This window comes from Triturus cristatus, chromosome 11 (assembly GCF_964204655.1).
Source record: "Triturus cristatus chromosome 11, aTriCri1.1, whole genome shotgun sequence".
Taxonomy (NCBI): Eukaryota; Metazoa; Chordata; class Amphibia; order Caudata; family Salamandridae; genus Triturus; species Triturus cristatus.
In genome coordinates, this window is record NC_140594.1 from 213,149,171 (window position 1) to 213,165,170 (window position 16,000).

At 44.8% G+C, this 16,000-nt stretch overlaps 1 protein-coding gene across 4 annotated transcripts in view; it reads left to right on the top strand.

Annotated features, from left to right (window-relative positions):
* The window catches only part of UBE3B (ubiquitin protein ligase E3B), a 389,404-nt gene that overhangs the window by 37,152 nt on the left and 336,252 nt on the right, over positions 1-16,000 (top strand). For all 4 annotated transcript variants that reach the window (XM_085632991.1, XM_085632989.1, XM_085632992.1 and 1 more), the window contains exon 3: positions 14,439-14,608. In XM_085632991.1, coding sequence (XP_085489117.1) covers positions 14,448-14,608 — 161 coding nt within the window. In that variant the 5' untranslated portion in view covers positions 14,439-14,447. The remainder of the gene's footprint in view (positions 1-14,438; positions 14,609-16,000) is intronic.

Below are 16,000 nucleotides of genomic sequence, written 5' to 3' on the forward strand. Positions count from 1 at the left end.
TTTTGATACGTTATCATATATTCAGGGTTGAGTCAAGCTACTTCAAATCTCTGACTTTTTATATTCTTCCTTTTAGAGCTACAGGCTTCAAACATTGTCAATCACACCAGAGCAGCTCACATGCAACAGGCTTTCTCAGTTTATTGTATTGGCTGTATGTGTGTCCATGTTAATTATTTCTGGTCTACTATATCACAACAAGGCTATTCACTTCACTAACGTCAGGCCTATTACTGGCTTTGCCAATGCTTGTCTCAAATGGGGGTGAGGTCCGATTCGTTACGACGGATTAGTAACGACATACTGTGGAAGTTTCTAGGTAGCGTCGGGCTGTGGACGTCGTAAGTTTCGCTTCTTAGTACATGAAACAGAAAGCACGCAGAATACAGTTTCTACCGCCTTGTGTCGTTGATCTCATCAAAAGGACACCTGTTGGGAGCAGCAGCAGGCCAGGTCTGCTGAGACAGCGGGTCGACCCCCAGGTGCACGTGCGTGTTGCCCGTGCCCGCTCGTGCTGGTGCTGATTGGGCAAACTGGACTCTGCTGGTCGGACAGAGGGAGGTCCTGCTTTATATTCCCCCTACGCACTGAAGGCTTGAAGCGGACAAACAGAGCAAGCGCATCTCGGGTGGTGAGTGAGCATTATGAGTTGGGCTCCCGGTTTTGTGGTATCTTTATTTGTTTACATTTCCGTCTGTGTGTATTTATATTTCTTTTTGGCCAGCTTATTTTCGTTAATCCATATTTTTATTTGTGTTTTGAAAAATAAGTATATCTGCTTTTACTTAAAACTTGCACTTACACTCAGCTCTCTCTATCATCTCGAGTCTCGGCAACGTCTCAGCATTGTGTGATTCTGGGCAAATCACTTAATCGCCCCATGCCTATAAGCAATGAATGTAACCTTGGGTAATGTAACTGGTGCTCATGTAAAGTGCTCGACTCGAGTTCACGCTATATAAAAAAATTCCCAAGAGGTCAAAACAAAGCATTGACATAAGGAAAGATAAATGGGCAGCCATTTATGCAAAGTGAAATCAGAAAACCTGGATAAGTTAGGGATTCCCCAGTTAAATTGTGTGATTTTGTGCAAATATTCACCAAAACACTTTTTTTTCATTATCGCATATGGAAGCACTTTCGGACGTGAGTTCAGAATACCAGCTGTATAAAAACAAGCGCGTCCACAGACCTCGACTCCAATCGCTGCGCGTGCCCCGGTCTGTCTCCCTTGAGAGGCATCATGGCAACAATTGTTCTCGTTGGCGGCAGCGCTTCGCGCTGCAACGCCAGCAAGACCTAAAAAGGGGGCTTTAGAACTGTAGATACAGTATAAGATTTGCCAGTTCCTATTTTACAAATTATGAAAAGTGATAATCTCTCAAATGTCTTACTAGCCTGGGCTCTAGAGTTTAATTTGGCACTAGTTAATGAGATTTGAAGACATAGCTTAAAAAATTGGAAGAATAGGGGTTTAAAGGTTTATGTGACATTTGTCAATTTTAGTAGTGCTTTTGACGATAGGGCCATTTTGTGGAACAAAATAAATTAAATTGGGTATAGCGACAGAGCTGATCAGTCTGGTAATAAACCTAAAGTCAGAAAATTGATAAAAGATATTATTGACGGCTGAACAAAGTATTCATCTGAAATTATAGTTAACAGTGGGCTAAAACAAGGATGCGAACTTGCCACATTGTTATTTTTCTTATATTTATCAGACCTCTCAACTACAATAAACAAGCAATGAAAATGCAATAGGTCTCGCCTTTTATTAAGTTAAAGCCATTTGCTTTGCTACACAATACCATTAGCAAAGCAAATGGCTTTAACTTAAAGGTGAGACCTATTGCATTTTCAATGCTTGTTTTATCTTATGCCATTTATTAAACGTGTACATTTGTTTTCACTGGTAGAAATTGATAATAACCAGATGGCACATACGATGAGATAGAAATTCTATGTCAGGACCGGAGGCTACGGATTATGCTTATCTTTCCTTGTTTATGTTAACAGCAGCCATTTTTAAAACTTTAACTATAGACCACATTTCCCTAACACCCTCGGGAACATGTTGGTCAGAAAAAACAAACAAACAAAGGACCACACACCCCTTAAGTTCATTAGCCAATCACAGTGCCATGAGCACGATATAGTCTCTCCTCCTGTCCCTGTCCTTCCTCTTTTGAAGCGCGAGCCATGCCCATCTCCATCAGCCATCAACCTTCCTGTTTCCCAGAATCACCTCCTGGAATGGAAAGGACAATATCAGGGCTAGGAAAAACAACGAATATCACAACACAAGTGTGAAATCAAAGAACAAGATACTATCTCAACTCTAGCCATTGAAAGACATGAGCTATCTAAATGTTGCCAAATCATTGGAACACATATAGAATGAAAATCACAACTGTTACATCACTGAACCATCTGCCAAAGAAGGACATAAAATCTTACTTACTCCATAACAGGCGGGCGCAGGCAGACACCGTCTCCGGGAGGGAAAATCCTCGCCACCGAGTCCTTAATAGAATTGAAACTAGCTAGGAAATTTTTCATTCTATGTCAGGATTGGAGGCTTCAGATTATGCTAGTTTAAAGCTTACTTACTACCAACTGAGCCATATCTATAATAGGTTTAAAATAAAACTGTTTGAAGGTAGAATCGGAACACCAATCTGCCACGTTCATGATATTCTCCAACTGGACCCCCAACGTAAAGGTCTTAGAAGCCATAGCTCCCCTTGCCGAATGGGCCCCGAACTGCCACAGGCTAATGCCCGCTTCTTGCATGACCCATCGCATCCATCGTGCAATCGTTGGAGCAGAAACCGCCTAAACCTAAGAGCAATCAAGAGTTGCCTTTCACCTGGTTGCCTTTGACCCTCCGATCCATTTGGAATCCACTGGATGCGTATGTTATTTCTTTGTGAGCGGTTTTCTAAGTCTTCGGCATGTGCTTGGGGGTCAAGGTGCTGGTCTCCAAGGCGGACCACCTTTTGCTGGAGTTGTTCGATCTCCTCATCTCTGGTCGTGCCCTGCGCCTCTAATGTGTATACCCTGTCTCCCAGCGCATCCACGTCTTTTGTCACCTCCCTGATTTCCTCTGCGAATTCCTTCTTCATGGTTTGTAAGTCCTCTCTCAGGGAAACAAAAAGCATTTCTATGAGGGAGCGGGTGAGCGGGGCCTCAGTGTCGACAGTATCATTAGGGACTAGCGCCTCTGGAGGGGACTAAGTCCGTATTTGAGCTGGATACTTTGAGGAGTAGGTCCTTGACCTAGTGTTTTTTTTCCCCCTTAATAGTCGCCATGATGAAAGAGTGAGGAGTGTACTCTGCAGGTAGGACTGCTAATTTCTCGTTCCCCCAGAGGTCTCCCCGTGCTCCGATGGGGAGGTGTTCGCAACTCAGTAGATCTCCCCAAGAGTTAGGTATACCGTCTGATTCCAAGCCTGCCTCCCCTTGAGTTCTTTTTTTACTGACCTAGGGGTGTAGGTTCCTATTGGGAAACTCTTGATTAAAGCGAGGGGGGCGTCTATGGGGGAGGTCTTCGCGTGGGTATAAGTAGACCTGTAGCTCCTTCTTGATGGAGTCCCAGAGCTAGATGGGCACACCTCCGGGCATCATATGAGGGCCCAGCCAGAGTGGCAACTCATTTCTTCAGGACGTGGCTATTGCGTCGCCCAAATGGTTGAGGTCACGGTTGCGGGGCTCGTGGGGGGGGGAGAGTGACTGCCATCCAGCCTGCTCACCTGTGCAGATCGCCACACAGATCCCCCTCCATCGTAACCACTTCCAAGGGACAGCAGGGCGGGCACCCACAAGGGAGGGGGGGGATCGCTGAAAGTGCTCCTCACCTGCACAGTAGCTCACCAGGTGACAGCTAGGCAGTGTAACAGGCCTTGTGCTGTGTTCACTGGAGGTAGGGAGAGGTTCTGGGTTTTGGGGTGTCCACCTTTTGAGTCCCAACTGCTAGGCATCTGCAACTATAGGCTTTCTGGGGGCCGATGCCATACAGGTGGCTCCTTACGGGCACAGTAGGAGAGGAACCCCCCCCTTGTGGGCCCTCCCCAAGGCTTTGGCTGCTAGACTTGGACCGCAGGAAAGGAGGTTGCAGGACATGAACCTTTGCTGTGGCGGGGGCAGACTTTGTCGTCTCACCTTCTGTGTAGCAGGCCACGGGGTTCATCTGATCCAAATTTTCTACCTCTCAGGCCCTCCTTGGTACATGCGTCTATCCTCCGGCTCTGAGGGCAGCCCCTTTCGCGGATTGATCTCTGTCTCTCGGGCGCGCCCTTTGGCCTGCCTGCACCCCTCACTCGTCCTCCTCACCTTTGCAGCGGATGCAGCTAACCTCGGTTTCCATGGAGGTAGGGCCATCCTGCAGGTTTCTCCCAGGCCCCAGACGACCGGCGTCTTCTGTCCCCAGTGGCCGCAGCCTCTATGCACAAGCCGCTGTGAAAGGCAGTGTAGGCCAGGCCGGCCAGGATCGGTCAGCCAGCAACTGGTCGTGGTTTGTCCCTGGGTCCATGCCTCTGATCTCCAGCTGTGGGGCAGAGCTCGTCTCCTGGCTCGCTCACCGCCTTTAGGGATCATCCTCAGTCTGGGCCAACCACCCCCTGCGGTTTCCACTGGTCTTGCGCAGGTGTCGTGGACATGTCTTGTCCGCCTCCTCTTCCGGTCCTCAGTCGTCTCAGGCCACCTCTAGACCTTCAGCGGAGGTCTTGAACGAGTCTTCTGGTCCGGCGAAACAAGGCTTGGGTGGTGGGCCCTGTCATCAAAATAGCGACAAGCAGGCACGTACAGCTTGGTCACCGTCTTGGCCACGCCTCCCCCAAGGCTTCAGGTTTAGACCAAACTGAATGCCACAGAAGCATGGGCCATATTCGTAAGGTATTTTCAAAATGAACTGGCCCTAATTCTTCATATTCAAGTATGATGCAGGGATTTGTGGAACTGCAAGAAGTCTCAGAAAATTATTCCCTGACCTTTGTAGCATGGCATTATCAATAAATCCCTATATATCTGCCTTATATGTAGCAGCAGACTAACATCTGCTTATATTGATAGTAGATATTTCTTTGACAGGTTTATTGCCTTGCTTGGGCACTAATATAAAGACCCTTTCCATCGATTTATTAAGCGATACGTTCTTATATTCTTTGTGTCTCCAATTACCAGTAGAATCAAATTGCAGCCCCAAATACGTAGAAGTTGCTATACTGTTAATTAGAGCACCATTGATGTGATGGATACTTGTCTTCGGTGATCCTTATCCACATATCATTGCGGTAGATTTGCTTAGGACAACCATTAGATCTCTTTCCTCTATTAACAGGGTAAAACAATCAATACGTTGCTGCAACTGTTTGCTGTCCTAGCCATTACAACTGCATTGCCTGCATAAAGTAAGACAGGGGTGGTACGAAGCAAAGCCCCACCCATAGTAGATCTTTGCACTTTGCCTGCAATTCATTAGCAGTGTCATTGATATATAGCCTGAAAAGAAATGGTGCAAGGACATATCTTAACCCCCCCCCCCCCTCTTTGAGCCAAAAAAATGGCGGTGCCTAGAGGTCAATACAATCAAAGGCACTGCTGAGGTCTATAAAACCTAAATGTAAGTGCCCTTTCTTAGTATTTGTATATTTACTGATAAGTCATTTCAAACTGAGGCACTGTTCTACCCTAGCAACACCTTTTCTTACTCTGTAGTAAATGGCCCAGAGTATTGAGGTTTCCTCTCCCCAGGATTCTGATTTCTACAGTAATTTCTTCCCTCTTAACCTTGCAGACGAATCCAGTAGAGATATGAGTCGGTAGCCTTTGGGATTAGACCTACTTCCCTTTTTAAAAATTGGTACAATGATAGTCTCTGCCCAGAAAGACCACACTACCTGCTCCATTAAAAGTGTTTGATAAAATTGGAGCCAATAAGTCTATCTATGCTATTCTTAAATAAATCCAGTGAGACACCCACCGGGCCTGCTGCCGTCCATTTACTCCTCTTATGTAAGGTAGAAATTACTTTGTTCACCTCACAATGTACATGATTTGTTCTGTCAGGGGGTTACAACTTTATAGGAGTCTTGGTTTCATTAACATCCTGTGAAGGATTAAATATTACATGTGATAAAGTGGGTTTCTGTTGCAGTACCCCCCCCCCCCCCCTTTTTTTTTGTTGCCAGACTACTGATGCTCTTTGACTTGATGTGCTCTTTGGCCCTGCCAACCAGGACCTGTGTTCTTTCCACAAAACAAAACCCAATTGACAGCTCTGGCCACAGGTAGGTCCCTGCTAAATGGTACCCCATGTACTCAGGGCACTGTGACCAGAGAAGGCTCCTAAGGGCTGCAGCACCAATTGTGCCACCCATAGAGGCCCTGTACCCTGGCACACACACACTGCCTTTGCAGGCTGAGTGTCTGGGTGCAGAACAAAACAAAGAGACAACATGGCCCGCATCCCTGTGTGCCATGCCCACAAACCACTGCCCTAGCATACATCAGTCACCCCTCTAGCTGAGTGCCCTATGCCAGTGGTGAGGGTACAGGTGCATGGGCCCTGTACCGCTACAGTGCCCAGGTCCATTCATGGGCCCTGTAAGTGCACTGCTGCCATTAAGAGTATATGGTGCTGGGAGGTTGTCATTACGAACTCCACAGCACCATAATGGCTGCACTGAAGACTGGGAAGTTTGGTATCAAACTTCTCAGCACATTAAACCCACACTGATGCCAGTGTGGGATTTAATGTAAAATTCACGACAGAGGGCATCTTAGAGATGCCCCCTGAAACTCGACCAACTCCCAGTGACCTGATTGAGTGGCTGCGCAGGCGGCCTCCACCAGACATGTTTCTGGACCCCTGGGTCGAGAGCTTGCTGCTCTCAGGGGCCTAAAACAATGCACATCCTGGGACGAGGTGTCAAGGCTCCTCCCCCAGGATGGGCAGGGTTCACGAAGGAGAAGCTTCAAATGCATGCCGCCTTTGTGAGCTTCTCCAGACCACTTGCTGTACTCCGCAACGGGTCCCCACTGGTTCTACCCCCCGCTTTGGGCGGGAGACCCGGCGGGAAAAACAAAGTGAGGAAGAGTGGTGTGCCCACCTCTGCCAACTCCACCCCTAAGGTGGGGGAGGCGAGGTGAAGCACAACCTTGAGTTCCCGCCATCTTGAGGATGGGGGACCCAGCCAACCAGGGACAGGTTCCTGCCCCCCTCCCACTGGAGAGTTGCAGAATAGGGGGTGTACCCACCCCCGGGAAGGGACCCATTGGTCCCTGCCCTTTACCTACCTGTAACGCCCGTAAATTTATTATTTAGGGGCACCCTGAACCTTCCTTCCTCAGATCCAGCAACCACAAGAAAAGAAGAAGAACGAGAAGCTGTGCAGAGCTAACAAGAGGACGACGCTCACTGACTTGGCCCCAGCCCTACAGGCCTGGCTACCCTCGAACCTGCTCCTGCAAAATCTCGGCGTGTCCAGCGGCCAGCAACCTTAAAAACCCTGGAGGACCTGCCTGCATTCACTCTCCAAGCTGTTTCTCCTGTGAACACCGGACGTGTTTGAACTGCAGCTTCTGGTGCCAGCCAGAAACCGTGAATCCAGCACACTCTACACCCGCCGAGCCTGGCCTGTGTTTGAGAGATCAAACACCACGAGGAGGTTCCCCTGTTGATCCTGACCCAAGAGCCGGCGACCCCTGATCTGCCTCAAGCCTCCAGACGACGCCTGCAGCCTCAATCCAGGACACGACCCCCCCTACCGCGACCAGAGCGGGTAAGAAAATCCGTCGTCTAAAGGCACCTCTGCACCCGACGGCCTTGTGTGCCCAACCCAGTGGTGTCTGACCATCCCTCTACATCCCAAATTACCCCTCGAAGTGGTGGTCACTCCTGGAAGATCTTCGTCCCCGAGCCTGCAGTGTTTCTTTGTCCCGTACAATCTTCATTGAATTCAACAGGGCACCCGACCTCAAAACTGCACCCTGCACCCGGCTGCCCTAGCGTCGCTGAGGCTGTCTGTTTGGTGCTAACTTGGTCCCCCTAGGAGCTTTGCTCCCACAACTTTGTGGCCTGCTTGCCAGCAGCCACCAACCGGAGTCCCCCTATCCCCCATAGGATAACATTGGGCCTCAACACTCTGCACCCGGCCGCCCGAGTGCCGCTGAAGGTGCAACAACAGTGCATCACTGACCCTGGGAGACCCCTGAGTCTAACCCCAGAACCCTAACTCAAAAGACCGATTACTTACCTTGAATCCGATAACTAATTTTTCCTCATAGGATAATATTGACAATTTTTCTCTCAAAATGTTTCTAAGTGTCGACTTCTGAAAGCTGCAAATATTCCTTAAAAATCAGCTGATTAACCAAAAAGCATTTTCTCAACTGTTTTCAGGAAATGTCCCAGTGCTGAATCCAGGATCCAGCACTGAGTAAGAAAAAGTAACGATAACATAACTTACCTGCTAAGTGAATTTCCCCCCATAGGATAACATTGGTGATTCTATGTGAAAACGTTTCTGAGTGTCAACTTTTGAAATACAATAATATTCCTTAAAAATCATACCTTTAACCAAAACGCATTTACTCACCTGTTTTCAGGAAATGTCCCAGGGCTGAATCTAGGATCCAGTACTGTGGTTAGAAAAGTAATCTGAAAAGTAATTAACTGCATTTTACTTAAAAAGTCCAATCAATTGAATGCACTGTACCTGCAATGTGTTGCAAACTGCTTTCTTAAACCTGTAATCAAAACCAGTACCAGTTATACTGCAATTCTGAACTGTGTTCAAACAAGTCAGTTACTACTGCAAAGTATTTATATGCTTACCTGTACCAGGCTTGCTTGGTTCTAGAGATAAAACAACAGTATATTTTTGTATACAAAACAATTGGCCTAGAGTTCAGTTCTTGAGTGTGTGAGACCATTTGCTGACTGAGTGTGTACATCAAATGCTTTACACTGTCCTCTGATACTGCCTTACTGCTCGACCAAGCTACTACTTTAGAGAGTAAGGTTCTATCTAACTTTAACCTCTGCCAAAACTCTGGAGACTCTTGGCCTCTATACACACTGTACCTTACTTTGTTGCAGTATATATAGAGCCAGTTTCTTACATTACACTATAATGATTAACCCAGTCTTGTGGCATAACCAATGAGTCTATGGTGGATACTGTATTTTCATTAAAAAAAAATGGGGAGTTTATGGTTTTCCAAGACAGAATATATTTGTCTCACTTGTGTGAGCAATATTTCCCCATGCTTCTTCACGGATCTCAGTTTGCCAAAGTCTAGTTTGTTTCTATCCAAGTCTACATATATGAATTGCGACTTCGTCTCTTGGCAACATGTGAAGAACATTTAATTTTTTTTATGTGATTGAGTACATGCTTGATTTTGATATTTTTTTTAGCTCTTTGTTAGCCTGGAGTTAGTTGATGCACAAATTACTTCAAAAGCATGTATAATCGAGTGCAGCTGCAGATAGGTTGGAATACTAGTATAAAGTCAAGTATTCTTTTGGCTCCCCTGCCAGTAAATGTTCGAATGGAGATTATAGAAGTGGGGCACAGATCATTAGCTGAAACTAAATTGTGCGTTGCAAGGATATTGTTTAATATTTCACATCAGTTTTGTAGAAAATGAGTTTGTCCTTCTCCCTGGGCCAAGGGCAGGCCCATCTGCTCCCGTCAGAGCCCTGAAGAGGCTGGGCCTATTCTTTTGGTCTAGCTGTCTTCGTGGGAGCTCCCTGGCGATGTGAATCAATTCTAAGAAGACTGTCAGAGTCACCAATTTTGTTTAGACTTGAAAAGCTTGAGGTTAATCTGGGACACTTAATGAAATCTGTCACATGTCTTCTGGAAGGGATAGGAAAAGATAGAGCATTGCATCCGGTCTGCTCCACCACGGGGGGGGGGGGGGAACACATTGTCTTGCAGGTCCGAAAACCCACAATTAGCTCCTGTAGGGGTGGCTGGGACTGCTTCGAGGGAAGTTCACTCTAAAAATGGAGCACTAAAGAATACTAACCAAACATGTGGCAGTGAGCTTGCTGGCGGTAGATCTAGGTTCAAAACCCAGAACCCTAAAACTAATTCAAAGGGTAATGGACCATTGAGACAGCTTTTCTGTCAGACAAATTTTCTGGCTTATTCTTACAAACCATCAAATGAGGCCAAACTAGATCTACCGCCCAAATGCTGTCCATATGTTGCAATCCTAATCAATGTCCCTCTGCTTCAGGGCATTTTACAAGAAACCACAGGCCAATTGAAAAATAAGGTATGTCATTGGCTATCCCAAAATATGGAGTATGAAAAGTCCAGTTATCATGACATTCTGATGGTCAGAAGAGTAGGCTGGGTTGGTCCCCTATGCAAGTCCACTGATGGAGATTGTATTGTGATAAATTGCCGAAACCCAGACATCGCAGGGTCTATAATCAGTAGTGTGAGAAACCAACCCAGATGGGGTTCAGACCAGGGGATAGGCATAATGCCGCTGGGTTTCTTTTACAGACATCTAACACCCTGCGGCCCAGCAAACCCACAAAATGCCAGACTAACACGGTATGAGCAGATGAGGAAAGAGCAATCCCCTTTTGTAACTAGCAATAGATACGAGGCACTAACAGAATTGGATAAATTAGATTGACTAGAGTCTAGTAATGTCGTTCTCATGACAGCCCAGGGCACACCTCAGGCCGGCATTTCTGTGGAGGAACAAATACATCTCAGCCCCAAAGAAATAGTGAATTACATCTCAGTCAGCCCACCGAGTATAAGGCTCCTACCACAGAAACAACAAGAGATAGCCCTCAAACAAGACACCCACTGCAGGGTAGTCCTATTGCCGACCTGCAGCTGAACATAATATCCTGGAATATTGTAGGGGTACGTTCTAAATTTAACGATCCGGAGTGGGGTAAATTAGTAGATAACTGCCACATCTGTCTGTTCCATGAAACTTGGTCTACTGAACAGATTCACAGGGTGGGTTTTTCCACATTTAGGGTAGGAGCAAGACAGTCACCATCTGGCAGACCAGCGGGAGGAATGTTGATTTGGGCCAAGACTACACCAGCTTGTGAAATTAAGCGTCTAGACATAGACTCTCAGGAGATTCTCGGCATTAATTTGGTCTCGTTCACAGGAGATATCCATGTTAGGATTATTAATATATACAATCGGTTCAAAAGCCCTCATAAGCCCTCTGACAATGCTCACTAACTTCCTAGAACTGCTAAAAATGGGTGCCTCCTTATTATAGCTGGAAACTTTAATACAACATACGAACCCGTAGAGTATGTTCAGGAAATAGTCCAGGAGAAAGATGAAGCTAGAGGCATTAAAAAGCTTCAGATCCCAACCCTTAAAAGATGCACTAGTGTTGCGCAGCAAGTTCTATCATTTACTCTTGCTTATGGGGTGCGTGCATGCAATGGGAGGACACACTCAGATGCCAGTGCAGATTATACTTTTAAGAGGAGGAACGTTAAAAGCAGAATTGATTTTATCATGGTTGACCTCGACCTTTGGCCACAAGTAAGTGATATGACCATCCTCAATTGCGAGGACAGTGATCAGAACGCATTCTTTTAAGTCTCTCTGGGCTCCCGGTATTACAGCCCCAGTCTAACCTAACAAAGGCACTTGTGGTAATGAGCAACAACAAAAGGAGAGTCAAGTGGGCAAATATAGTCACTGATGGTAAGCTTCTCCCCAAAATCTATAAAGAGGTGGGCCAGACTTTAGTGAATATGAGTAATGCTAACACGAATGATGATACTATCCTGGCCAGCTATCAGAATTTGTCAAACAACATCTACCCTATTTTAGCAGTCTGGGAAGGTCACTTTCGCTTAAACGTAATAATGCCCCATGGTACAACGAGGAATGCAGGCAAGCAAGAGCAGAACTAATGGTGGCAGTAAAAGTAGGGACAAGGCCCGACATAAATACCAAAAGGAGGCTATAAAAGAGTATACAAGTGGAGGCCAACAGAGCTGGGAAATAGAAAATTGACGTATCCTATTTGAGGCATCCAGGCAAAAGGATTGTCAGTTATTCTGGCATCTTTTTTCTAAAGGGGTAACTCATCAGGTTAGCCAAGAAGATTTTTATATACAGCCACACAACTGAGAAGAGTACTTACAGGCATTATATTCTGAGAAGGATTGTGAGCTTGTGGGTGACGCAGAGGAGCCAACTGGGGGTAGTAATGAAGTGCTTGATATAAATGAGGTAGTGAGCTTCTCCTTAATGGAGACTATGAATGCATTTAGCTCACTACAAACTGGAAAAAGCCCCTGGGCTAGATAGAATACCAGGAGATCTATATAAATCTGAACCTAAAATATGGGGCCCTCTGCTGCACCTAGTCTTTAATGCCATTACACGTGGAGGAGACATTCCGGTAACATGGAAGGGTGCCGAAATAATCCCAATATTCAAAAAAGGGGGAAAAGGGGACCCTGCTAATTATAGGCCTATCGCCTTATAGATGTGTCCCAGAAAATATTTAGCAAAATGATTTTATCACACCTTCAAAATTGGATAGAGGACAATAGCATACTCTCGCACTTACAGGCTGGGTTTAGAGGCTCTACAAGCACTCTAGATCAAGTGTTTCATTTTCTCATGCTCATATGGAAAGAGGTCAAGCTTAAGAAGGGTCATCTCTATGTAGTGTTGTTGACCTCAAAACTGCATTCGATTCCATTGTTCGCACTAGGCTTTGGACTGTTTTGAGGGACCTGGGTGTCCCCCATGGCCTACTCCAACTTTTAATCTGTCTACATCATGATAATTATGCTAGAGTCCGATGGAACCCTGATGACAGTTTGACGACAATATACTGATTATGAAAGGAGTGCTCCAGGGGTGTGTGTTGGCCCCAACTATGTTTACCTTATACATGAACGAGCTCATAAGAGAGTTGTACGACTGTGGAGGTGACCCACCTGAATTGGGAGGCAAGTTAATACCGCAGAAGATACGTTACTTATATCAAAAACCCTAATGGGCATTCAGAATATTTTAACCAAAGTTTCGACAGCTTGTAAAGCTCGGGGCCTTAAAATTAATTGCTCGAAAAGTAAGTTTATGGTTTTTAATCCCTACAAATCCACTAAGGGAAAAGTGAGGCTTGAAGCTCAACTATTAGAACAAGTCAAGGACTTTGATTATTTGGGCATCAGAATTAGTGACCACTTGGAATGGACTCCCCAAATTCAGAAAAGTGTCCTGACCCCTCAGCATGTGGATTGTGCAATTATAAAAAGATCCAAACGCTCAGCTTTTTGCCCAATCTCTCCTACACTAGGCCAAAGGTTTGGGCGCAGCTCTCTATGGGGCTGAATTGTGGAGACTGGAGCATATTAACCAACTAGAAGTTACTGAAAATACATTTTTAAGAGCTCTTTTAAATCTCCCAAAGAACACACCCATACTACCCTTACGCCTCGACCTCGGGCTAAAATCCATTTCCCATTTTGCTGTCCTGAAGGTGCTTATGTTTTGGATAGGACTCTGGACTAGTAATATCTAAGTACCAGTGAAAGATGCTGTGGAAGAATTATTAAGGAAATCAGGTCTCTTACCGTGGTTTGAAAAAGTCAGAGTGGTTTTTTAAATTGGGGCTGAGGAACATGTGAGACGTCCCTCAGTCCATTATAAAAATGACACCACAGCTAAAAATAATGTATTGGAACTTCATTAATACTGTTTGCACTGATTCTAGGCCACTTGGCACTTTAACTACAAGTTTTTTAAATATCACAATCTGTTTTAACTTCGAAACCTATATAGACGATGTTGAATCACCCCAAGCACGAGCACTTTACAATTTAGATTTGGCACTTAACCTCCTGTGCATGATCATGGTATTAATCGAATAAAAAAATTAAAAAAATCTAGTTCCATTTCCAGGGCTTTAACAGCATCCTCTCAGGCAGTATCAAATCGGCTATCATAATAATTAATTCATTAAAGGTTAGGATCACCCTCTGTTGCCAGTATAACAAGCTGGTAATAGGGTAAAATTTTGACCAACAATACCAGGAAATAAAATTGACACAAATATAGCTAACAAACCTTTTGCATGTCCTGATTTATTAGATTGATATTTTACATTTCTCGGTTGAAACATATGAGTAAATCTTTTTGAATATTGTTAAATCCTCTCTCTGTTTGATTTTGTTTACAGATTTTTGTTTTTAAAATTGAGTATGCTTCAGTGTCAGTAGAGTGATAATTTGTAAAAACTAAAATAAATAATCGAATGAAATGGTTATGTAATAAATTGTAAACATGTATTTAATAGATTATTGTATTATGACATGTAAAAAGATTTTTAATTTGTAGTGTTTCTGTGGAATCGCAGTGAAATAAATAAATAGTATGATTTGTCACATCCACTGTTTTTTTCAGGTTGCAACGATGTTCGGTGCTAACCAAATATCCAAAGCCCAGTTCCTTGACAAAGCCCGTCAGGCTCGTGAGGAAAGGAAAGGGCAGAAGGAAAAAGAAAGGTCAGCTATCCAGATTCAAGCCCTCATCAGAAGGTTTCTGTGTCGGTGCCAACTGCAGCGAGAGATTAGGTTAGTACAATGGAGTTTTTTTTTTTTTTTTTTAAGAATCTTTATTCGGTGATTAAAAAACACCATAAAAGCACATATATATACATGGGTAAAAAGTCATTAAACATTAATCGAGATCCTTATACAGAGTTAGTGCAAATAGAGATACCGACATACAGGGTCATAAAAATAGAAAATCCAAAGTCTTTCATTCCTCTCCCCTAGTCATCTTTAGTCGGACCGCAACCTTAATAAAATTCATAATACAGCACAATGTTAGTGGATCAGAGGCTTTTTGCAAAAAGACTAATGCGTCCCTGGCACGTTCCTGTTGGGCGTTTTTTAAAATAATTACAAGAAATCTGCGCCTGGGCATAGAGAAATAGGGACAGAGCAAAACAAAATGGAGGGAATCCTGCGGAGACCTGTTGTCGCAGCCGCAGGGTCCCTTCTGCTCAATTGACGTGGTGAAACCTGCTGGTGAGGCCAACATAAAAGGAAGTAGATTCAGTCTAAAACGGCACATAAGAAATCTATCCTGTGCATTATGCACAAGATACAGATAAGGCTCCATACCCTCCACACTCTTTACCAAATTATGAGCCCTCACAGTCTTTTTAACACCTTCAGCCTCAGCTCTACATTGGGTTTTCCGCTCTAGGAAAATTTCCCCTACTTGTTTCTTGTGCTGGGCTGAAATTGTTGTGGGGTTCGTGAAGAGGTTTCCAAAGCCTAAATCTTCAAGGGTGTTTCTTACATATTTAAGCCAGGGGATGCGCATACAATGGGTCCTATCTAAGCAGTCCAATAAAATTTCTCTGCTTAGATGCACATCTGGATTAACCCATATTTTTAGCCAGGCCACAATTGGCCTAAGTTTTAACAGGTCATCCAAGTATGGTCTCCCTAGCTCCCTATGAGCTATGATTCCAGCGGTACTTGGTTGGGCCCTCAGGATAGATTTCAGATATTTGTTTTCTTCCTGTTGGATTCTAGTGGTGTTCACAAAGCCCCATACTTCTGCCCCATAGATTACTTTGGAGCATGATACGGAGCCATACAAGTTCATCACCTGTTCCGGGCTCCATCTACCTAGCCTCCTTCCATATCCAGCTATAGCCCCATTAGAGGCAATCATTTTGCTACAACGTTCCGCCACTAGGGAGTTAAACTGCAAAACACCATCAAAGGTTACTCCAAGATAAGAGAACGTTTTGACCTCCTCTAAAGTATGGGTGTCTATTGTATAAGTAAATTTAGAGGAAGGTTTTTTGCAGGCCAGGAGTACATATGATTTGCCCAGGTTGACAGATAGATCCAGTGTACTCATGAACCTAACAAACCCGTCTATCAGGATTTGTAAGCTTCGGGGTGTGCGTGCAAGCAGAACCGCATCATCTGCGTAAAGCAGAA